The following is an 18,691-nucleotide window of genomic DNA, read 5'->3' as shown; positions in this document are numbered from 1 at the left end:
CTTGCAAGAAAAGGGAAAAGTTGACAGCTATGGTCAACTATCCGCCACTAATACACTATTATTGGGTTGATGACATGCTGCATAATACATCTGCCAAAACAAAAAACCAAAAAAACCCACACCAAAAAAAGCCAGTCTGTGGAAAGTGATTTATTTGGGGAGGGAGGACAGGACAGTGTGGAAAATAGCATAGAGGATAGAAGGAGAGACGGAATCAGGAAGAGGCCTCCCTCCATGTTCCACTGATGAACAATTTTACTGGATCAAGGTGTCTTATTTCATCAGGGGAATATCACTGGATACATGCTCCACATCTGAGACTTTAAAAGCTTTCAACATACAATTTCCCAAATTTTGCCCATGGGAGTGGAGGAAGTGATAAGGTTTCTGACAGCAGGGAAGATGAGAATTTGCTGGTGTCCCTAGGACCAAAAAAGGGCCCACTACAGCAGCCCCACTGCCACTCTCAGTACATAAGAAGGTCAGAGGCAGCAGAAGAAAATTCTTAGTTTTGATGTGTCATTTTTTGCTGGTTAAGCGGTTCCCCTCAAGGTTGCCTTGACCCAAAGTCCCCAAAATCCTGAAACTAGCACTAGGTGCAAGCCAAAAGCAAAGTACTGTTACTTATTGTTTTACCATTTACTATTTAGGGGTTAATGTTAACAGTGTACTGAAATGCTATAACCTGCTTTGGGAGGGTAGACACCCTAAAAGGTGGGCTAAAACCCCATTACATTTGTGGAGAGGTTCCCTTACAACACACTTCACTTGTCCTAGCATGTTGCTAATGGTGCTGGGTCTTGGGGACAGAGCAGTGCAGTTGCACAAATAAATAAATATTGCACATCATTGGAGAGGCATGCACAACGTTGCTCAGGATTTCAGCTCATGGCATGATCCAGACTTTGGCCCCATGGACAAAGAGCAGGGTGTGGAAGCCTCCATCTGTTAAAATGGACTGTGGGGGCTGGCAAAGTAGCACTGCTGGCTGCTGTGTCCAGCTTCTCTGAGATGCACAGACCGCAACTGCGTCTGGCTCATGCCAGCACAGCAACGTCCTGCCTCTCTCTCCTTCTAGCAGAGCCTTTGGCTGGCCTGCCTGAACCACCACAAAGGAGCTCTGAATGGGGCCAAGTTGGGGGTGGGACATGCTGTGGAGGCAGCCAATACCAGAGCAGAAGATATGTTGCAGGCCTTACTGCAATTCACTGAATCCTCAATCATCCTAAGAACCAGAAAGGGGCTCCTGTGTCCCACAAGCATGTGCTGGTTGCTTCATCTGGCTAGCCCAGGCACACCGGTCTCCTCCCTTCCCCCTTCTTTCCCATCCCTCCAGAGCAGGCCCTGGCAAATTGGGGGCTTCTGATCAATGCAAGTGCACACATCACCCTCTCCCCTCACAAGACCCCACAATAATGCCACTGATGCTTTTTACATAGAAGTGTCTTAGCACAACTTACAGGATAAAAAGAGAAATAACAAGAAACATTAAAACCAAATATTAAAAATCTGCAATAAAACAAGACCTAATGTGTTCATCTATCCACCCACCCACAACACGACACATAAGAAATCCTGTCCAACCCACTTAGAAAGGATGAGCACAAAAAAATAAAGTGTCCACAGACACAAATTGTTACCGACTAAAGGCTTGGGTAAATAAAAATGTTTTTTGCCTGATGCTTAACAAAAACAACAATGGCACCAGTCGTGCTTCCCTGGGGAAAGCATTCCACAAGCAGGGAGCCACCACTGAAAAGCCTTGTTCTCATGATGCCACCTCCATTCCTCGCTCAGGTCCCCAGATGATCAACAGAGTGTGCATGTGGGTTCATGAAGAGAGAGGGTGGCACAAACTCATTGGCAGTCAGTGCTCTGCTGCAAAATTTGGCGCTATCTAATCAGACCATCTTGTCCTGGTCAGCAATTAGGATGTTTACCCTCACAAGGGAGATTACAGCATATCAGTATGCACTAATATTAACCCCAAAATGTTAAAGAAGTAAAAAATGACAAGTAGCATTTTGCCTCCTATGCACTGAGGCATTTTTTGTTCCAGTGCAAAAACTGAGCATATGCACTTCATGGCCCAAACAGGGAAGGGGTGGATAATGCCCCACAAGTCCCACTGAGATGCCCATGCTTGGAAATGTGGACTTGTACTAGTCTAAATTCCTTTCCAAAATGTATTTTTTAAAATAAAAAAAAGTTGCACCATAAATTGGATTAAGCAGTGTGCTCATTTAACAACTGATCTTACCAGCTATAAGAAGCCAATCACCAGCCTTCTTAAAACGAAGACATTTAAAAAGCAGAGATACACAGTAAATTAGATTGCATCTGCCCTCAAGAAATGAAGCGAAGTGTGACCTGAAGTCATCCTCCTTAAAAGTTGCTCATCAATTATAGGAAGGGAGAAAATGAGTATCTATGCTGTTCTCTATTTCCAGAGAAAAAGAGAAACAAACTTCTACAATACGAAATGTTACACAACAAACCAAAAGAAAAACAAAAGAAAAAGATTCTACACAGAATAAAACCAGAAATATGGCTGAAACAACAGCTCAGGAATCTGGATTTATGTATCAACTCATTTATTAGGGGAGAGGGGAATGCTATAACTTGCAAGCATTTTTGCTCTTGGCAGGCCTTACAATGTTCATGACCTCAGCTAAAGAGTCTTCTAATAACCACCAGGAAGGAAAAAAATTGCTTCACTTGTATGTATGGCAGAAGTGTTTAAGATGGTTCTGTTTTTGCATATCCATTTCCCATAATGAGACCACTGGGACATATCTCTCTGGATGCTTTCTGAAGGCGAGGAACTGTATGGAAGAAAGAAAACATCTCTAGCCAAGAGCCAAAAGAAAAAGCTGGCCAAATTCATCCATGGACATTACAGTACAAATATGTGTGCTCTCATCCAGGGACAAAACAGCTCACAGCTACAAACTTTTCAATACTCAAGCGAACACGCTCTGCCAGAATTAAAGTGGAGCATTGTGCTGTATGAAAAGTCAGTTCTCAACATTCCATCACATTCTAGTGTGAACGAGAAACAGAACCCGGAATAGGACTATGCAGACAGAAACAAGGAACAAGCCTAGTCTCTACTCCAGTGTCCTCCTCTCTGTGTTTTCCCATGTGAGTGAGTGAGTGACTGCCATTAATTGTGGGGCCGGGGGGAGACGGGGAGTGAAGAGAAAATAATTTTTATGATGGTAGAGTTTGAGAGAAGCGGGACAGGAAACCGAGCACTAAAGGGATGTTGGTGGGTTGAGTGAGAGCCAGGGAGTGCCCCCCCACCCTACAGGGGGGTGGCCACTTAGGTATCATCCAAAAAAGAGGCAATGCAGATGACAAAAGAGGACACAGACCTGCATTATATCTGTAATTCATATGTATAGATACAAAATTTAGAAAATCATTGCTAGAATATAAATAGCATTACAATACACCTCACTGTGATGGGGATGAGTGTGAGCTGGCGACCTGTGTGCCCAACTGGTCATTTCGCCACGTAGATGCTAACTGCTGAGCAGAGGCATCCCTCACTCCCTTGGTATCAGTGCCTCTGAAGCTGGGGGAGACCACAGATCAGAAACTCAAAACGTTTGCTGTTCATTGCCTTTTGTTTTCCACCAGTGACTTCCTCCATGGCTGCTCTGCTCTGCTCGGCCTCTCCTCCTCCACTGGTCTACCTGTCTGCTGGCTTTCTTCTGTTCACTTCTTTCCCTTCTGCCTCCTCCCTCCTGTTTCCTCTTCCTACAACTCTTGCCCACTCCCTCCATCTTTCTTCCCTCAGAGGCCTGCTGGGCATTCCATTCACACTCTTCATAGCCCCCACAGGGCTGCTGAGACAGCAACACCAGTGACTGGATTCTTCCGCCAAGAAACCCAGAGGGGCCTGTGCACCTTGCCAGCTGCCCAGAGCAGTGGAGGTACAGCCCAGCGAGCACATGGATGGGTGGGCAGGCAGACTCGTAGCCACTCTGAGCCAGAGTGGAGAGGCACAATTTTTGCACCTCGCTGGGGATGTGGCAATCTATCCAACCCCTAGGTAAGCCCTTGTGGCTGATGGATCATTTCAAGGCCCTTCCTGCTTTCCCTCCTAACCACTATTTAATACTGACCTTGGACCAGGCAGCCCTTCAGACAGAGGAATGCCCTCCGCAAAGTAGGATGCATGTCCACCCATACTCTGCAGTAAAGAATGGGAGTGAAAAGTTGGTTCCTAGTTCCAAGCCCCTTCTTCATTCACACAAAAGTCTGAAAGAGAACTGAATGAGCAGCACCTGGGAACTAGTAAGCAGCACCAGTCTCATCAAGAAAGAGAGGATAAGGGAACTGAAGAGGGATTAGGTAAGAAGGGACGGTAAAGGGATGGATGGGACAAGGAGGCTGGACGCTCCTTTTAGTTATTTCTTCATAGCTGCAAAGGAAAGCTACCACTTGCTACCAAGTGTCAACGTCAAAATGCAAGAAAATGAAATAGCCTGTCTCAGCAGAAATCAAGGCTGAGTCAACCCTTAACAGAGATTTAAATGGTATATCCAGGAAGTTTGGAAAAACACGGCACACCAAGTTACAAAAGGGCAAATCTGGTTGCTATTCTCACGACCAGTGTGCACTCAAGGGGTCCATGAGGGTCTGTGGTGGGAAGTAATGCCCTCCAATATCTTTTCAGAGATGAAAATGGAATACAATATACAAATATATTTATATACTTTGAAAACACACCTATCCACATTACACATTGCAAAATGGCAGGCTCCCTCCTCTACCTTGCATTCATTTAGTCCAGGTGTCCTCAAACTTTTTAAACAGGGGGCCAGTTCACTGGCCCTCAGACACTGTTGCGGGCCGGACTATAGGTTTTTTTAAAAAAAGGGTGCCTTCATTATACACGTTTAGGCACCAGGCAAAAACGTTCCATTTTAGCCAGGCTTTGAGTTGATTTGATTGACATCCTATGCCCTTTTTAAATATGGTTCTTTTTTGGGGGGGGGAGATGTTATTGGGTTGTTGTCTTTATTTTGATTATATACATATTGTGGTTTTAGATTTTGATTTTGTTCTGTGAACCACCCTGAGACCTCCAAGTATAGGGCGGTATATAAATTCAATTACAAATAAATAAATAAATAAATAAATAAATAAATACTCAGCAGCAGTCCCAAATTCAACCCCTGGCACCCCCAGGTGGCGCTGGGAGAGCCTCCTGCATGAAACTCTGGAGTGCTGCTGCCCGCCTGGGTAGGCAATACTGAGCAATGGTCTGGCTCAGTATAAGGCAGGTCCCCGTGCCTCTTTCTCCTCCTCCTGTTGCAAGAGCTGGCTGCTTGTCGGGAGAGGCTGCCCGTTCTCTCCGCCCGGGGCCTCTGCCTCCAGCCCATGGGATCCCGCCCTGTGGGGAGGCGAGCTCTCTTGAGCTGCCATGGTGATCCAGGCACCACGCAGCCCCTGCCTCTCTGCAGGAGGCGCCCGTGGGCCAAGGGGGCTCTGGTTGCACCTACGACAAGTCCAGAGCCAAAGGGTTTGTAGTACCACACCTCGGCTGGCGCCTCTGCCTTAGCAGGGAGCAGGCAACTACGGGAAGGCGGAGGGGTCAAAGTTCAGCGGAACGCTCGAAACACAGGAGGAGGGAGGGACGCCGAGACACCCCTCTGCCTTAGCAGGAAACTATGCAATGCGGCCGCAGAGGTTATGATTAGGCCGGGCACGGAGTTGTTGCTGAATGCTTTCGTTGCATTCAGTCAGAACGCTTTGCCGCCACTTTGCCACTCGCTGTAGGCCACCCCCTGCCCCCTCTTTGTTCGCCCCTGCAGGACAGGCTGGATTTAGCCCGCGGGCCATAGTTTGAGGACCCCTGATTTAGTCTATTCATTTAGGAGGGGATCCAATCTGGAAGGGCTGCTATGCCTACAAATTTTATCAACTTTTGTGAAAAAGGGAAAAGGTATAACTATTTTTCAGTTCCTCATTTTAGTAAATTGGGATAAAACAGAAATTTGTTTTTAAATGATCTATTGTTCAAATAACAGTCCCAAATAACAAGTGGAAAGACACAGAACTCCTCCAAAACAGATTAAGCAGCTTCTCAAAGCTACAGAAACAAGTCGAATCTCGTGGCTGATGCACACCCCCTTCTGGAAAGCAGCTAATACCCAATTATACATACACTATTTTTTTGTTACTGTGGGACCATCTGCCTTAAGTTACCAATGTAGCAGCATTAAACAATTAATTTTGCTCTTCTGCAGCAGTGAGAAGTCATGAACCCATTTCCATTACGTATCAACACAGATCAGTGCAATAAAGCAGATTCCCATAGATATTCTGTATATACAATGCAGTGGGAGGGGAGTTTCTAACCATCTATAATCACAGAAGGCACCTTATGACCAAATTATTTAGGCTGAAAGATTTCCAGGGTCTCTCAAAACTACATCAATGGACATTAAAAGGGCAAATGTGGTTCAGTGTAAGCAAGTGTAAAGTGATGCACACTGGGGCAAATAGATCCTTATTTAATATATATGCTGATTGAACATGAGCTGACAGTGACTGAACAGGAAAGCGATCTGGTGAAAAGGGCAAATTTCAAATTTGGGATCGTTACGAAAGGGATCAAAATTAAAACTGCGAATGCCATAATGCCCTTCTACAAATCTACAGTGCAACTACACTTGGAATACTGTGTACAGTTCTATTCAAAGCAGCTCAAAAAGGATAAAATAGAGCTGGAAAAGATGCCAAAAAGAAAACAAAATGATCAAGTGGCTGGAGCAACAGAGGTAACGTTCTATTTTTTGAAAAAAAGTGAGTAATAATGAGGGACATGGCAGAAGTACATAAAATGACACCTGGTGTGGAGAAAGTGGATAGGAAGAGGTTTCTCTCTCTCTCTCTCTCTCTCTCATAATCCTAGAATATGGGTTCATCCAATGAGACTGAATGAGGGGAGGTTCAGGGCAGGTGAAAAGAAATACTTCATTGAACAACATATAGTTCAGCTATGGAATTTGCTACTAAGAAGCGCAGCTTTAAAAGGGCTTTCAGAATTCATGGAGTATAAAGCTGCCAGTAGCTACTCGTCACAACGGCTCTCTCTCTATTGCCTCCAGTGCCTCAACGGCTCATCCACAGTGTTGCTTGTCTGTGCCTAGAAGGTCCGAGAGGTTTCTGTCCGCCCTGCCGCTTCCCCCAGGAAAACCCACTCTTTAGTGCTGAATTGGAGCAAATGTCCATCAGCGGAAAACTCAACGGACGTTTGCTCCAGTTCAGTGGCAAAATAGGGTTTTCCTGGGGGAAAGCAGCAGGACAAGTGGGAGTCTGGGTGAGCTGTGGCTCTCAAGAGGCAGGCGGCTCCCGTGCTCTGTCTTTCTGACAGGCTTCCAATGGGCATCTCGTTGGCCACTGGAGGAAGAAGAGGGCCGTCCAGCGCCCACAAACTTAGTTTAGCCGGCCACAATTTTTTTTAGGGGGGGGGACAAACTCAAAGTTGTTGACCTTTTTGGGGGGAGGTAAATCGCTCACCTGTAACAACGGCACAGCCAAAATAACTGCTTTTGTTTCCTGACTCGTCAGGAATATTTGACGCTACCGAGTAACAGAGCAATGGGGGGGGGGACTTTCGCTCCATTGCTTTTCACTGCCGCCAATCAAGAGGGTCCAGTATAAAGTAGGTATACATTGGGGGGGCAGAATACATTTGGCACCCCTCAGAATTCGGCGCCTGGGTGCCCCGCACCCCCCAGGTAAAGATGGCCCTGAGGAACAAAATGCTAAACCCGATGAGCATTTGGCCCGAGGCAGCAGAGCCATTGGATGATAGACTGAGTGTGAGAACAATTGTTCAAATCAGTCAGTCAGCCCCAAAAGGCTGCCAGAGTGGCTTATGGATCACTATGAGCAAGGCTTACACTCTAGAACAGGGCTGCCCAATAGGTCGATCGGGATCGACTGGTCGATCCCCGGAAGGTTCCGGTTGATCACTGTCAATTGCGGGCTCCTTTTCCTTTGCCTCACAGCTGCCAGCCCCTCTCCCCACCCTGCAGGATCGCTGGAACAGAAGGCGGAGTTTTCACTGTGAGGCAGATTGTTTTCATAGCGATCGACTAATCCCCTTTCCCCTTTAGTCTAGCCTGATATTTCCCCTTTAATAATGGGGCTTTCCTCCCCCCAAAAAGCTCAAAAACTTTTGCCTGAACCCCCCCCCCCAAATGCAACTTTCCTCCCTTAAAAAAGCTCAACAACTTTGACCTGAACCCGGCCAGTTTTATTTTCTGTTTTCTGTGAGTAGATCGCAGTCTCTTGGGAGTTGGACATCCCAGCTCTTGAAGAACAAGACACAAAGGAAAACTGACTGGGAGATGCGGGGGGAGAATAAGCCAACTCAAGTATAGGTTCTTAGTTACAAATGTTATGGCAATTGTTTACTGGGTCTTTCTTGTAGATCTTGGAGACCTAAAAAGTGAAACATTGCAAAGAACCAACATTAAGCTTCCAAGTGCAGAAAAATATTCCTGCTGACCCATGTAAAAAGTAATAGTTCCCATTTTTAAGCTAGATTTTAAGCTAGATTTGCTGACAGCATAGAAGCATTAAGTGCTAGGGCTATCCAAACCAGCAACATGCCTTTAACTGCAACACTTGTCTGCAACTCATTTTACTGGAAGGCTGCTTTGAGATGGGTGTGGAGTGGGCCAGGTCTGCAGAAAGACCTTGCTCTGAGTTGCCCACTGGGGTCTAGGTCACACTTTTCAGGGTGATGGATATGGCTGAGGGACTATAGGTTGCTGATCCCATCAGTCACCATCCTAGACTTTGTGTTTCTCCTATTATTCTGAACTGTGGGAGAAAAGGAGCTGGGTTTTCTATACCAACAGCAGAGGGGTTTCCTACCATGAAGTGCCTTCCTAGAAGCAGCTGCTGCCTCAGAAATTTATTATTCTCTTCTTCACTCCCATCTCTTTCTCAGTCAGCATCATCCTGACATGCCGTGCTCTTATTCCCACCACTTTCATCGCCCCTTTTTGCTTCCCCCGCCCCAAGCTGCCCTGACGTCTGAAATTTAAGCTCCTATGCTCCACCTCACCAGGGAAAGGGACTGGTTGAATTTGGTGCATTGTGCAGAAAGATGTGCAGAAAGATGGCAGTATTTTTATGTGTTATGTGTAAACTCTTAACTGCTCCACTCAGGGCGAGTAGAAGTACCCTATATGAGGAAATAAAAGAATTAGTGATCGATCGATTGGTTGGTTGCATTATCATCAGATAAATGAAGTGTGTATATTATTATTGGAATGGCATACTAAAGATGAGGGGGTAAAATCAGTAATGATACATTGAGCTAAAGATATTGGACATAATATACAGTTAGAAGAACGGCAAAGGTTATGAAATGAAGGTTTTAATTTTACAGCATTCAGTACGCTTAAAGAAAATGTTATGAAAATGGTGTATAGGTGGTATTTAATACCAGTTAAACTAGCCAAAATGTATAGAACAAAAAATGAATGTTGGAAATGTAGGGAAAAGGAAGGTACTTTTTACCATATGTGGTGGACATGTAAAGAGGTAAAAACTTTCCGGGAAATTATATATAATGAGCTAAAGAAAATGTTTAAAAACACTTTTGTTAAAAAACCAAAAGCTTTTTTATTGGGTATTGTGGTTAGAGAGATACCGAGACAAGATAAAAAAATGTTCTTATATGCAACAACTGTGGCAAGAATTTTGTTAGCCAAAAGATGGAAACAACAGGAGTTACCAATGAAAGAAGAATAGAAGATGAGGCTGATGGACTTTGCAGAACTGGTGAAGCTGATGGGAAGAATCCGGAACCAGCGAGACCAAGCATTCCAAAAGGACTGGAACAAATTTATATTATATTTGAAAGACAACTGTAAGCAATTAACATCATTAGCAGGGTTATCTGAAGATTTGTAAGATGAAATTGCTACCTATTCAGGTTGAGTAATATAATATTTTAGATAATGATATTAGAAGGATAGGAAACGTAGCGAATGTAAGGGAAGTTGTTAGGCTTAGTTGAGCCAAGGAGATAAAATAAGAGGATATGGTGCTATGTAATGTGATTATATGTAAAACCAATAAAAATCATTAAAAAAAAGAAGTATAGCCAAGCTCTGAGAGAGGGAGGGCACATCCATAGTCTCTTCCCCTGTCCACAGTCCAAAAGCAGGGGTAGCCAGCAGGGCACCTTTTAAATATTGCTGGACTACAACTCCCATAAGCCCTGACCATTGGCTCTGCAAGTTGGGGCTAGTGAGGACTGGAGTCCACTCACACGAGGAGGTGCCACACTGGCGAGCCTAATTAAAGGATTTGATCAGGCTGCCAGTGCCCAGCTTTTCATTTTCCATCCCTCAGCACCAGAATTGTTTTGGGTAAAACTAGCCTATTGGCACTGACTACCTTTCCAAGCCCATAAAGTCTGCTGCTGCTGCTGCACCTCACTGCTAAGTTCTCCAATGCCTTAGAGGTTTCTTTTTTTCCCCCGGGCATGTTTTTCATGTCCTTTTAATTGTGCAAGTTCATCACTATGACAATTAAACTGGCTCCAAAATAAAACAACAAACTAGCATTCCGCCTGCTTTCTGTTTAGGGCTTGCTGATTTTTGAAGAAAGCAAACAGTTTCTTCTCCACAAAGCAGAATCATATATACATTGCAAAGCCAACTGGGCTTCCCTTTTCTGTCGTGGTTCCAGTTCTGTCGTTGTCACTGCCAGGACCATGAAATAGAACCCACATGAGCAAATGCATCTCTGTTTAGAAAGAGTGCACTATGTAGAGCAACTCCTGCTGCTAACTAAGAATATTGCTGCCACAGCTGAAAAGAAAACATTATTACCCCCCACCCCAGTTCACAAGTGTGTTGGCCATGCTGAGCTCCTTTCTCTCCTTTAGCAAACACTGGGAGGGTCCTAGCTCAGTGGTAGAGCACATGCTTTGCATGCAAAATGTCCCTGGCATCTCCATGCAGCTCCATAGGTGGACCAATGGTTTGACCTGGTTTAAGGCAGCTTCCCGTGTTCCTATGAAATCCTGTCACCGTGAAGGGAGGAGAAATGCAACTTATCTCATTCTGACTGTATGCAAGGAGCAGAGGTGCTTCCACACCCCACCATGTTTTGCCATCCACTCTCTCCTTCTTCCACAGAACTGAACAGTAGCTATCAACATCTATCAGATATGTTGTTGAGCCTAGTTTGGAAGCCTACTGGGGTGGATGGCTTCAATCCTCCAACACACACAAAAAGCTGGATTCAAGGCTCAGTCTCAAGACTAGATTTATCTACTATCAGTGATATACAATGTCCATGCCAATTCTATTGTTCAATAACTGGAATGTAAATTAGCTACCACCCTTTGCTTCAAGATGCCTTTCCAGCATGGCCCTTGATGCTGAACCAGATCCACAATCCTGTGCTCTGAGACTCCGAATTAAAGCAGACAAAAGCAGTCTTTAAAAATTCCCTCCTTTGTATTTTTTTTTTTAATTCTGCTACAGGACAGAGTGCCACTCTCAATGGCCTTTTACCCCAGCAAAAGCAGGAGGCAAAGATGGGAAACCTGCCACTGCAAAGGAAGCAGATTTGAAGTCATCTGTTCATCTGAGAACGCTGTGTACTTCTTAGGAATATGAAAAGAGAGGGACATTCCCAGCACTATCTTAGACGCACTGGAGGGAACCTGGTAATATTGCCTGGCCATGTTGCTTCATAATGTAGTCCACCTGACAAGAATTGTATTTAAGTTCCAATGTTCCTTAAAATATCTATCAGGTAGAGATGTTAAGAAGGAGAGAGAAAGATGCACAGAACTGAAAATCCAAGCTAATTTTTGTTGAGCTTTCCCATAGAAGGCATTTTTTATATTCACAATAAACAAATGCTTGAAAATAAGATCTTTATTTTTAGAATTTCTAAACTGACTTTATGCTATACTGCACTCAAGGCAACTTCCAAGTGATTAAATATGTATTATTGCATTTATTCATTGCCTGCCTTTTTTTGAAATGGACACGTGAGATAGCTTAAAGCAACCAAACTTCTTAAACCCTTACAAGACAAGACAATAAAAATACCAAAGAAACCAAAATTGCATTTCAACAAACAACAACACATACCAAGATGGAAATAATTCAAGCCTCACGGCAAAATATAACATAAGCCATATCCAGACAAGGTGCCTCTATATAGCCTATCACTCTGCGGCAGGAAGGAATGCAGGACCTGTGGCCCTTAGGATGTTGTTGGACTAAGCCTCACATTAGATACCTTTCTCATATGAGCACTACATGTACATATTGCACAAGGTTGCCTCTCTGCATTAGTAAGTCTTACACACCCTTACTTGAGCATGGACATCCGACATGTCTGGTGGGTACAGGGGTGGAGCACTTGGGGCATGGCCCAAGTAGTAATCATTCCAAAGCAACCGATCCCATTGGGAAGATTCTTAGTTTCTATAAAATCATCAGGATAACTGAAGAGTAGCAATATGCAGTGGCTGCCTTGATAATGCCAAAGGGTAAGAAACATTAAGAAAGATCATACATTTTACCAGAACAATGGTTGGTGTTGGCAGTGGTGGAACTTCATGCTCTGACACCGGGGGGCGGAGAGAAGGAGGGGCGGGACTAGCACGCATCCCGGGGATGTGGCGCATGTCCGGGCGTGGCGTGCTGCCTGTGGGGGTGTGGCGCCCAGCATGGGCGGGGGGGGGGGCAGCCGCGATGGCACCCCACCAGGATCGTGCTGCCGGGGGCAGTGCGCTCCCCCCCGCACACCTCTTCCTCTGCCAGTGGGTGTTGGAAAGCTGTCATTTAATACAAGCTCTCACCAAGTCCAGCAGAGCAGAGATTGAAAACCTAAGGGGAAGCCGGCATGGTGCTCTTCCAGATATCACTGAACTCCAACCCCCATCCTCCCTGACCATTAGCGATACCAGCTGAGACTGATGGGACCTGGAGTCCTCACCCCTGCCATATAAGGCTTAGCACAATGTAGTTGCGCATTTTTACGGGCTTGAAACTTCTGCAGAAGAGTAGCCTTTTCTACACATCAGATGTGTAAGCACAAATAAAAATGCCCAACTCTGCAATATGGAAAGAGCAGAGGAAGTTACACATATATCCACTCTTCTTTGGGGTTGCATGGTGGGGGGCAGCTCAGAAGTTCCCCCTATAAATACTGGCAAGGCCAAAGTCTGCCTCGCTTTATCAGTGTGTTCTCAATATCATTATCTGGAGGAATATTATATTCCAGTCTTCACTGGCAGGGGCAGATGGAAGTTGTAGTACAAAACAGCTAGAGAGCACCAGGTTGGCGAATGCTGCAGTATCCAGTTCAAAACAAATGGGAACTTTTTTATACCTGGCACTTGGTCTACCTAGCCCAGAAGAGTGTACTTGGATTGGCAACAGCTCTCTAAAGTCTCTGGCACAGCTTTGTCCCAGCCCTGCCATCAGAAAATCGTCCAACTCGACATGCCAGGGTTTGAATGTGGGACCTTCTGCAAAGCCTGTACACAACCACTGAGCTATTCCCCCCTCTCTAAAAAAACACACACAAGAGAAACCCAAATTTAAATCCCACAATGGTGGTGATTTTGTGTGTGTGTGTATAAAAGCTGCATCGATGCTACAGTTCACCCAGATTCTTAAATTTCAGGTCTTGTGCTCAGAGACGAAGAACCAAATGCAAAAGGAAACCAGCAAGAATTTTAATGTTAAAATCAGGCTTTGGCACCATTTCAGAGTACACTTGAACTTCAGCTCTTTCAACCAGGACTCCAAAGTCCACCAAGCATTTGTACAAGATGCCAATCTGACATTTTATTTTTATTTTTTATTTTTTTACTCACCCCTAGCCATCTTGCTCCTTTATTAGCAGCCTGTTGAATCTGCACTCTTTTGAGGGTGACATGGTAAACTGCGCCTTCCTCTACCTCTTCACCCCAATCCTGAATTGAGCTCTGCCGCAGGAAGAAAACAAACGCTTGACTTAAAACAACAACAACAGGTTGTTTCCACCAACAGCTGCAGAACTTGTTGCTGGGGGCTGACTGCACAGCACAAGGGGTACAAAGCAAAATGCAACTATCACAGAGGAAGACAAGACACTTGCCAAGGGAGGCTGGTCTCTGGGATATGCTTGGCAAGCCCTTCTCGCCTGTGGTATCAGGAGACCATGAGTTTCCACTTAGCTTTCCCCGTCCCCACCACACACAATTGGCTAGGACTGCACATATTTCAAATAGTTTTGCCACGTCTTTTCATAAGGAAATGCTCCCGACTTACCACCAACTAGCATTATCATTGCTTTTACCTCTGCAGAGATAGCTGCACGTTTAAAATAATTAATTACTCAGAAAGACAGATAGTCCTCTAACAGGCATGTAAATTACAGTAAATCTTCATTTTAATATTTTTTCGGGATGTGCAAGGGTTATCTGTCTTAGTGATGTCCACCAAAGTTTGTTTGTTTTTTAAGTCACACATGCCAGAAGGCTGAGAGGAAAAACTATCATAACATCTCTTAAACTGGATTGGAAATCTGTTCTGCAACAAACCTCTGGGTTTGTTGATTAATATAGATTTAAGCAGCTCTTTGTGGCTGACCAAGGAAGAAAATATCCCCAGTTTATCAAAAAGTTTGTCCAGCTAGCTTCCTTTCCTACTGTTTCCCGCGGCCCCCCCCCCCCCCCGTTCCTTCCCACACCAAGAGCAGCGACAGAAAAGTTCATTAGTTTGCAGAGAAGCATCGTTTTAACAATAGCGAGTCACACTAAGCGGCAGCAGCAGCAGCAGCAGCAGGAAAGGTTCTGAAAAGCTCCTTGAAATTGCTCCCTGAAGAGGCAGCCAGGCGGAGGGACGGAGGGAAGGAGGGAAGGACATGTCCGCTCCGGAAAGAAGGAGTCGCTGCCTAAAAGAGGAGCCTCGGGGAAGGAGGCGGCGGCGCGTTCATTACCATTTTAGCTCCGCCGAGCAGTTTCATCCTGAGCCTTCTCGGCGGCCCTTGGAAGGGGCATGGCGCTCCTGCCCGCGCCTCTGCCCGGCCGGCCCCTCTCCGCCAGGCAGGCAAGGCAGAAACAGCCCCAGCCCGCGCGGCGCGCAGACTCCGCCCCGACACGCAGCCCGAGAGGCGAGGGCGGTCCGGCTTTCCTGCGGATGCTCTTCCCTTGCGGGGCTTCCAAGCCGAGCCCAGCCTCTCCGGCCAGGCGCCAGGCGCCCCAAGAGAAGCAGGGGGGGGGGCAGGTCAGATCATTCCATCTGCAGGACCCCGCGAGGGGCTCCCCGGGGAAAGAGGAGGAAGAAGCCCATCTCCCCAGGCAAGGGGAAATGGCACTTGAGGGGCTGGTCAGCAAGACTAGCGCGTTCCTTTTGCTGTGGCTTTTGCTGACCCAGTGGCGTAGCGTGGGTTGTCAGCACCCGGGGCAAGGCAAGTAATTTGCACCCCCTAACCCGTGGATTCGCGCCCCCTAACCCCCAGATGTTGTACCCGGTGCGGCCGGCCCCCCCTGCACCCCCCACGCTATGCCACTGCAAGGGTAGTAAGCCTTTTGAGTTCTCCAGGCTGGATGATAACCTTCCCCATGGAAGGAAAAAAAAAAGATGTTCCTGGCAATGCTGGAAAAGCCCAAAGGCTGATCCATATTGGCATTTAATATGGATTTGAAACAGTTTGTGTTTTTTTGATTGATTGATTGATTGATTGCAAGCACACACACAATGTCCTCCTCATCCAAGTGGGAGTCTGTACTTTCCCCTTGCTAAATTCAGATTTTCCCAATTTGTGGATAATCCAAAAAGGGAAGAAAATCCAATAAAAAAATCACACATTACATGACAGTGGATACACTGAAGTGTATTGTGTGGGTGGGCTTTTTGTGCAGTGACATTTTGCTGAGTGCCATCTATTGTCGCACCCACAATTTTCACTTTCTTTCTATAAGCTCAAAGCAAAGGATGATGCCTGCTTTTTTCCACCAGTTGCTGCTGAAGGCAGGTTCGCAGTATTTTTATTTTAAAAACAGCTCTTATGTGCAGAGCTGTTTTTGCACAGAACAGATGTATTAAAAAGAAAACATAATTAATTAAATAAATAAATTTCTATGCTGCCCTTCATCCAAATATCTCAGGGCAGTTTACAATATAAAATTTGTCCTTGCAGGTACAGGAATCAGGAAAGTAAAACTCAGTGTGGCTGACTTCTGAGTAGATATTTGGAAGACTGCAGTGGAAATGATTAGATAATGACCCAACAATTTGCTTCGAAGAAATAAAATATCTGGAGGCGGGGAAAGTGTTCTACTTTGAAAAAACACATCCAAAGTCAGTAGCTCAGTTATAGCCAGTAGCCTTACTGTTTACAATAGGGCACCACAAATCAAGATGGTTCTAGACTGCACAGTAAAGTTGCATCCAAGTTGAAAAAACATTAATTTTCTTTTCTTTCAAGCATTAAAAGCCCGGAGGTCATCACATGAAGATTATTAAATAAAGTATGTCAGAATTAAGAAAAAGGAGAAGAGTTTGTACACACGCTGTGAACACCAAAAATTTAGGTGTTCCCACAACATGAGCAGCACTGGTCTGTTGCGCTTTTTAAAAAAATCTACAGTATAATTTATTTGAGGAAAACCCCATCAGACCTGAGACTGACTTCTGAGCAGATTTGCACAGAACTGGAAATTACAGTGTGACATAGCCATGGTGAAAATTGAGACAGGGTGCTCTTTATTCTGGATTAGTTAATCCAAAATACTTTTGTCTCTGGCTCTACCCACCATTGGTTCTTGGTCTGCTCACTGCTGGCAATGCAGCCCCTAGCAGAAAATAAGGCTGTCCACTCGGCCTCATCAAGTAAAAATGGAATTAACAAATACCACAATGTAGCATTTTGAAGCACCAGTTATTACCTCTGCTAAATTGATTTAACAGACATACTGGGTATTCATTAGGGAACCTGAGCTTACTCAGATAAATTTCTTTTGGCTCTAAAATCACACACAACCTCAAATTAATCAAATAACTGAATCAGTATTATTGTCTATATTTTATCAAGATTTAACCCTATGCCAAAATTTTATGAACACTTGCCAGAATTTAAACAGATGACCATTTCCCCTTTTAAAATGCATTAATTTATCTATCTATATTATTTTGGCTATACTTAATATTTTGGCTATACAGGATCATCCATCCTTAACTATTTGTAGGCACTAATTTACTCAAATTTATAAAAGGTATTTTCTGGTCTAATGGAGTTCCAAGAAACTTCTGAAGGCAAGGGAAACAGGGAACAGGACATTTCATTTCTTTGTTCTCAAATGCCCTTGGTCAGCTGGAGGTAAAGGAAGTGTCTGAATTGGCTTGTAGGAAGAGCTTAGAATGAGTCTATGATAATAGCTATTGCACTGTAGAGAGAGCAAGTTCAGAGCAAGATAAAAAAACATAATAGTCTTATCTGGTAATCTGAAATGTTTACTTGATTAGAACTGGGATTTTTAATATCTCTGGTTTATCCATTTCCTAGAACTACTTTTAATGATTCTTTGAAATAGCCTTGGGGGAAACAGTAACAATAAGTACATACATGTCTCACAAAATTGCTAGACCCAAAGCCAACTGTGTAATTACCACAACAGCTGAGAGCAAGGAAATCACGGAGCTTCTTTCCCTATTCTGAAAGGAAAGTCAGAAGGATACATTTACCAGCATCTAAGTAGGAATACAAGGGACGCGGGTGGCGCTGTGGGTAAAACCTCAGTGCCTAGGACTTGCTGATCGTATGGTCGGCGGTTCGAATCCCTGCGGCAGGGTGAGCTCCCGTCGTTCGGTCCCAGCTCCTGCCCACCTAGCAGTTCGAAAGCACTCTTAAGTGCAAGTAGATAAATGGGACCGCTTTATAGCGGGAAGGTAAACGGCGTTTCCATGTGCTGCGCTAGTGCTGGCTCGCCAGCTGCAGCTTCGTCACGCTGGCCATGTGACCCGGAAGTGTCTTTGGACGGCGCCGGCTCACGGCCTCTAGAGCGAGATGAGCGCACAACCCTAGAGTCGGACACGACTGGAACGTACAGGCAGGGGTACCTTTACCTTTAAGTAGGAATGCAATTTGAAGGTCTCTGAGCTCAGGCATGAGATGTCACGTGTCATGACCTCAATATTATAGGACTCCCACTCCAGGGAGGCTGGCCGTAGTCCAACTTTACAAGCTTTCAAAAAAAAAAAAAAGGCTTTTTTCCACAAAGATTTGCTATAATCCATGATAATGTTCAATTTGGAATAAATAAATGGTTTCTGGTACTTTGATATTGAACAAATGTTCAGGATCCATATTCCAGAAGACACTGTTAGAATCCTTTGTAACTATTTGAAGTGCACTGTATAAAAACTAGAGCAAGAAATGATGATCTGATTAGTTTTCTATGATCTTTAATGCGGCAGTAAAGGATGACATTTGCACGTGTGTGTGTGTGTGTGTGGTGTGTGTCTTTGTCTCTGTGTGTGAAACAAAGGTACAATACTCCATTTGGAAGCATAAATTTAGCATTAACATAAGCCCATTAGTGTTTTTCCCTTTGATTCTGAAGTGGTTTTATAACAGATTTAAAAAGGTAAGGAACTAGAGTATTCATACAGAATGCTTGCTCTGA

At 44.8% G+C, this 18,691-nt stretch overlaps 1 protein-coding gene across 4 annotated transcripts in view; it reads right to left on the bottom strand.

Moving 5' to 3' along the window:
* Positions 1 to 18,691, bottom strand: part of RGL1 (ral guanine nucleotide dissociation stimulator like 1) — a 153,343-nt gene that overhangs the window by 95,808 nt on the left and 38,844 nt on the right. Inside the window, exons 1-2 of one of the 4 annotated variants that reach the window (XM_079981330.1) lie at positions 15,004 to 15,101; positions 13,898 to 14,008 (exon numbers count right to left, since the gene is read on the bottom strand). The exons of 1 other annotated variant lie outside the window; for it this stretch is intronic. In XM_079981330.1, coding sequence (XP_079837456.1) covers positions 13,898 to 14,008; positions 15,004 to 15,030 — 138 coding nt within the window. In that variant the 5' untranslated portion in view covers positions 15,031 to 15,101. Of the gene's footprint in view, positions 1 to 13,897; positions 14,009 to 15,003; positions 15,102 to 18,691 lie in introns of those variants that run through there. 2 more of the 4 variants (XM_079981329.1, XM_079981332.1) reach the window with 2 other exon arrangements.

The sequence above is a fragment of the Podarcis cretensis genome (genome assembly GCF_951804945.1).
Source record: "Podarcis cretensis genome assembly, chromosome: 6".
Lineage (NCBI taxonomy): Eukaryota > Metazoa > Chordata > Lepidosauria > Squamata > Lacertidae > Podarcis > Podarcis cretensis.
The sequence above is the reverse complement of the archived record's forward strand: the minus strand, read 5'-3'. Positions and strand labels throughout refer to the sequence as shown.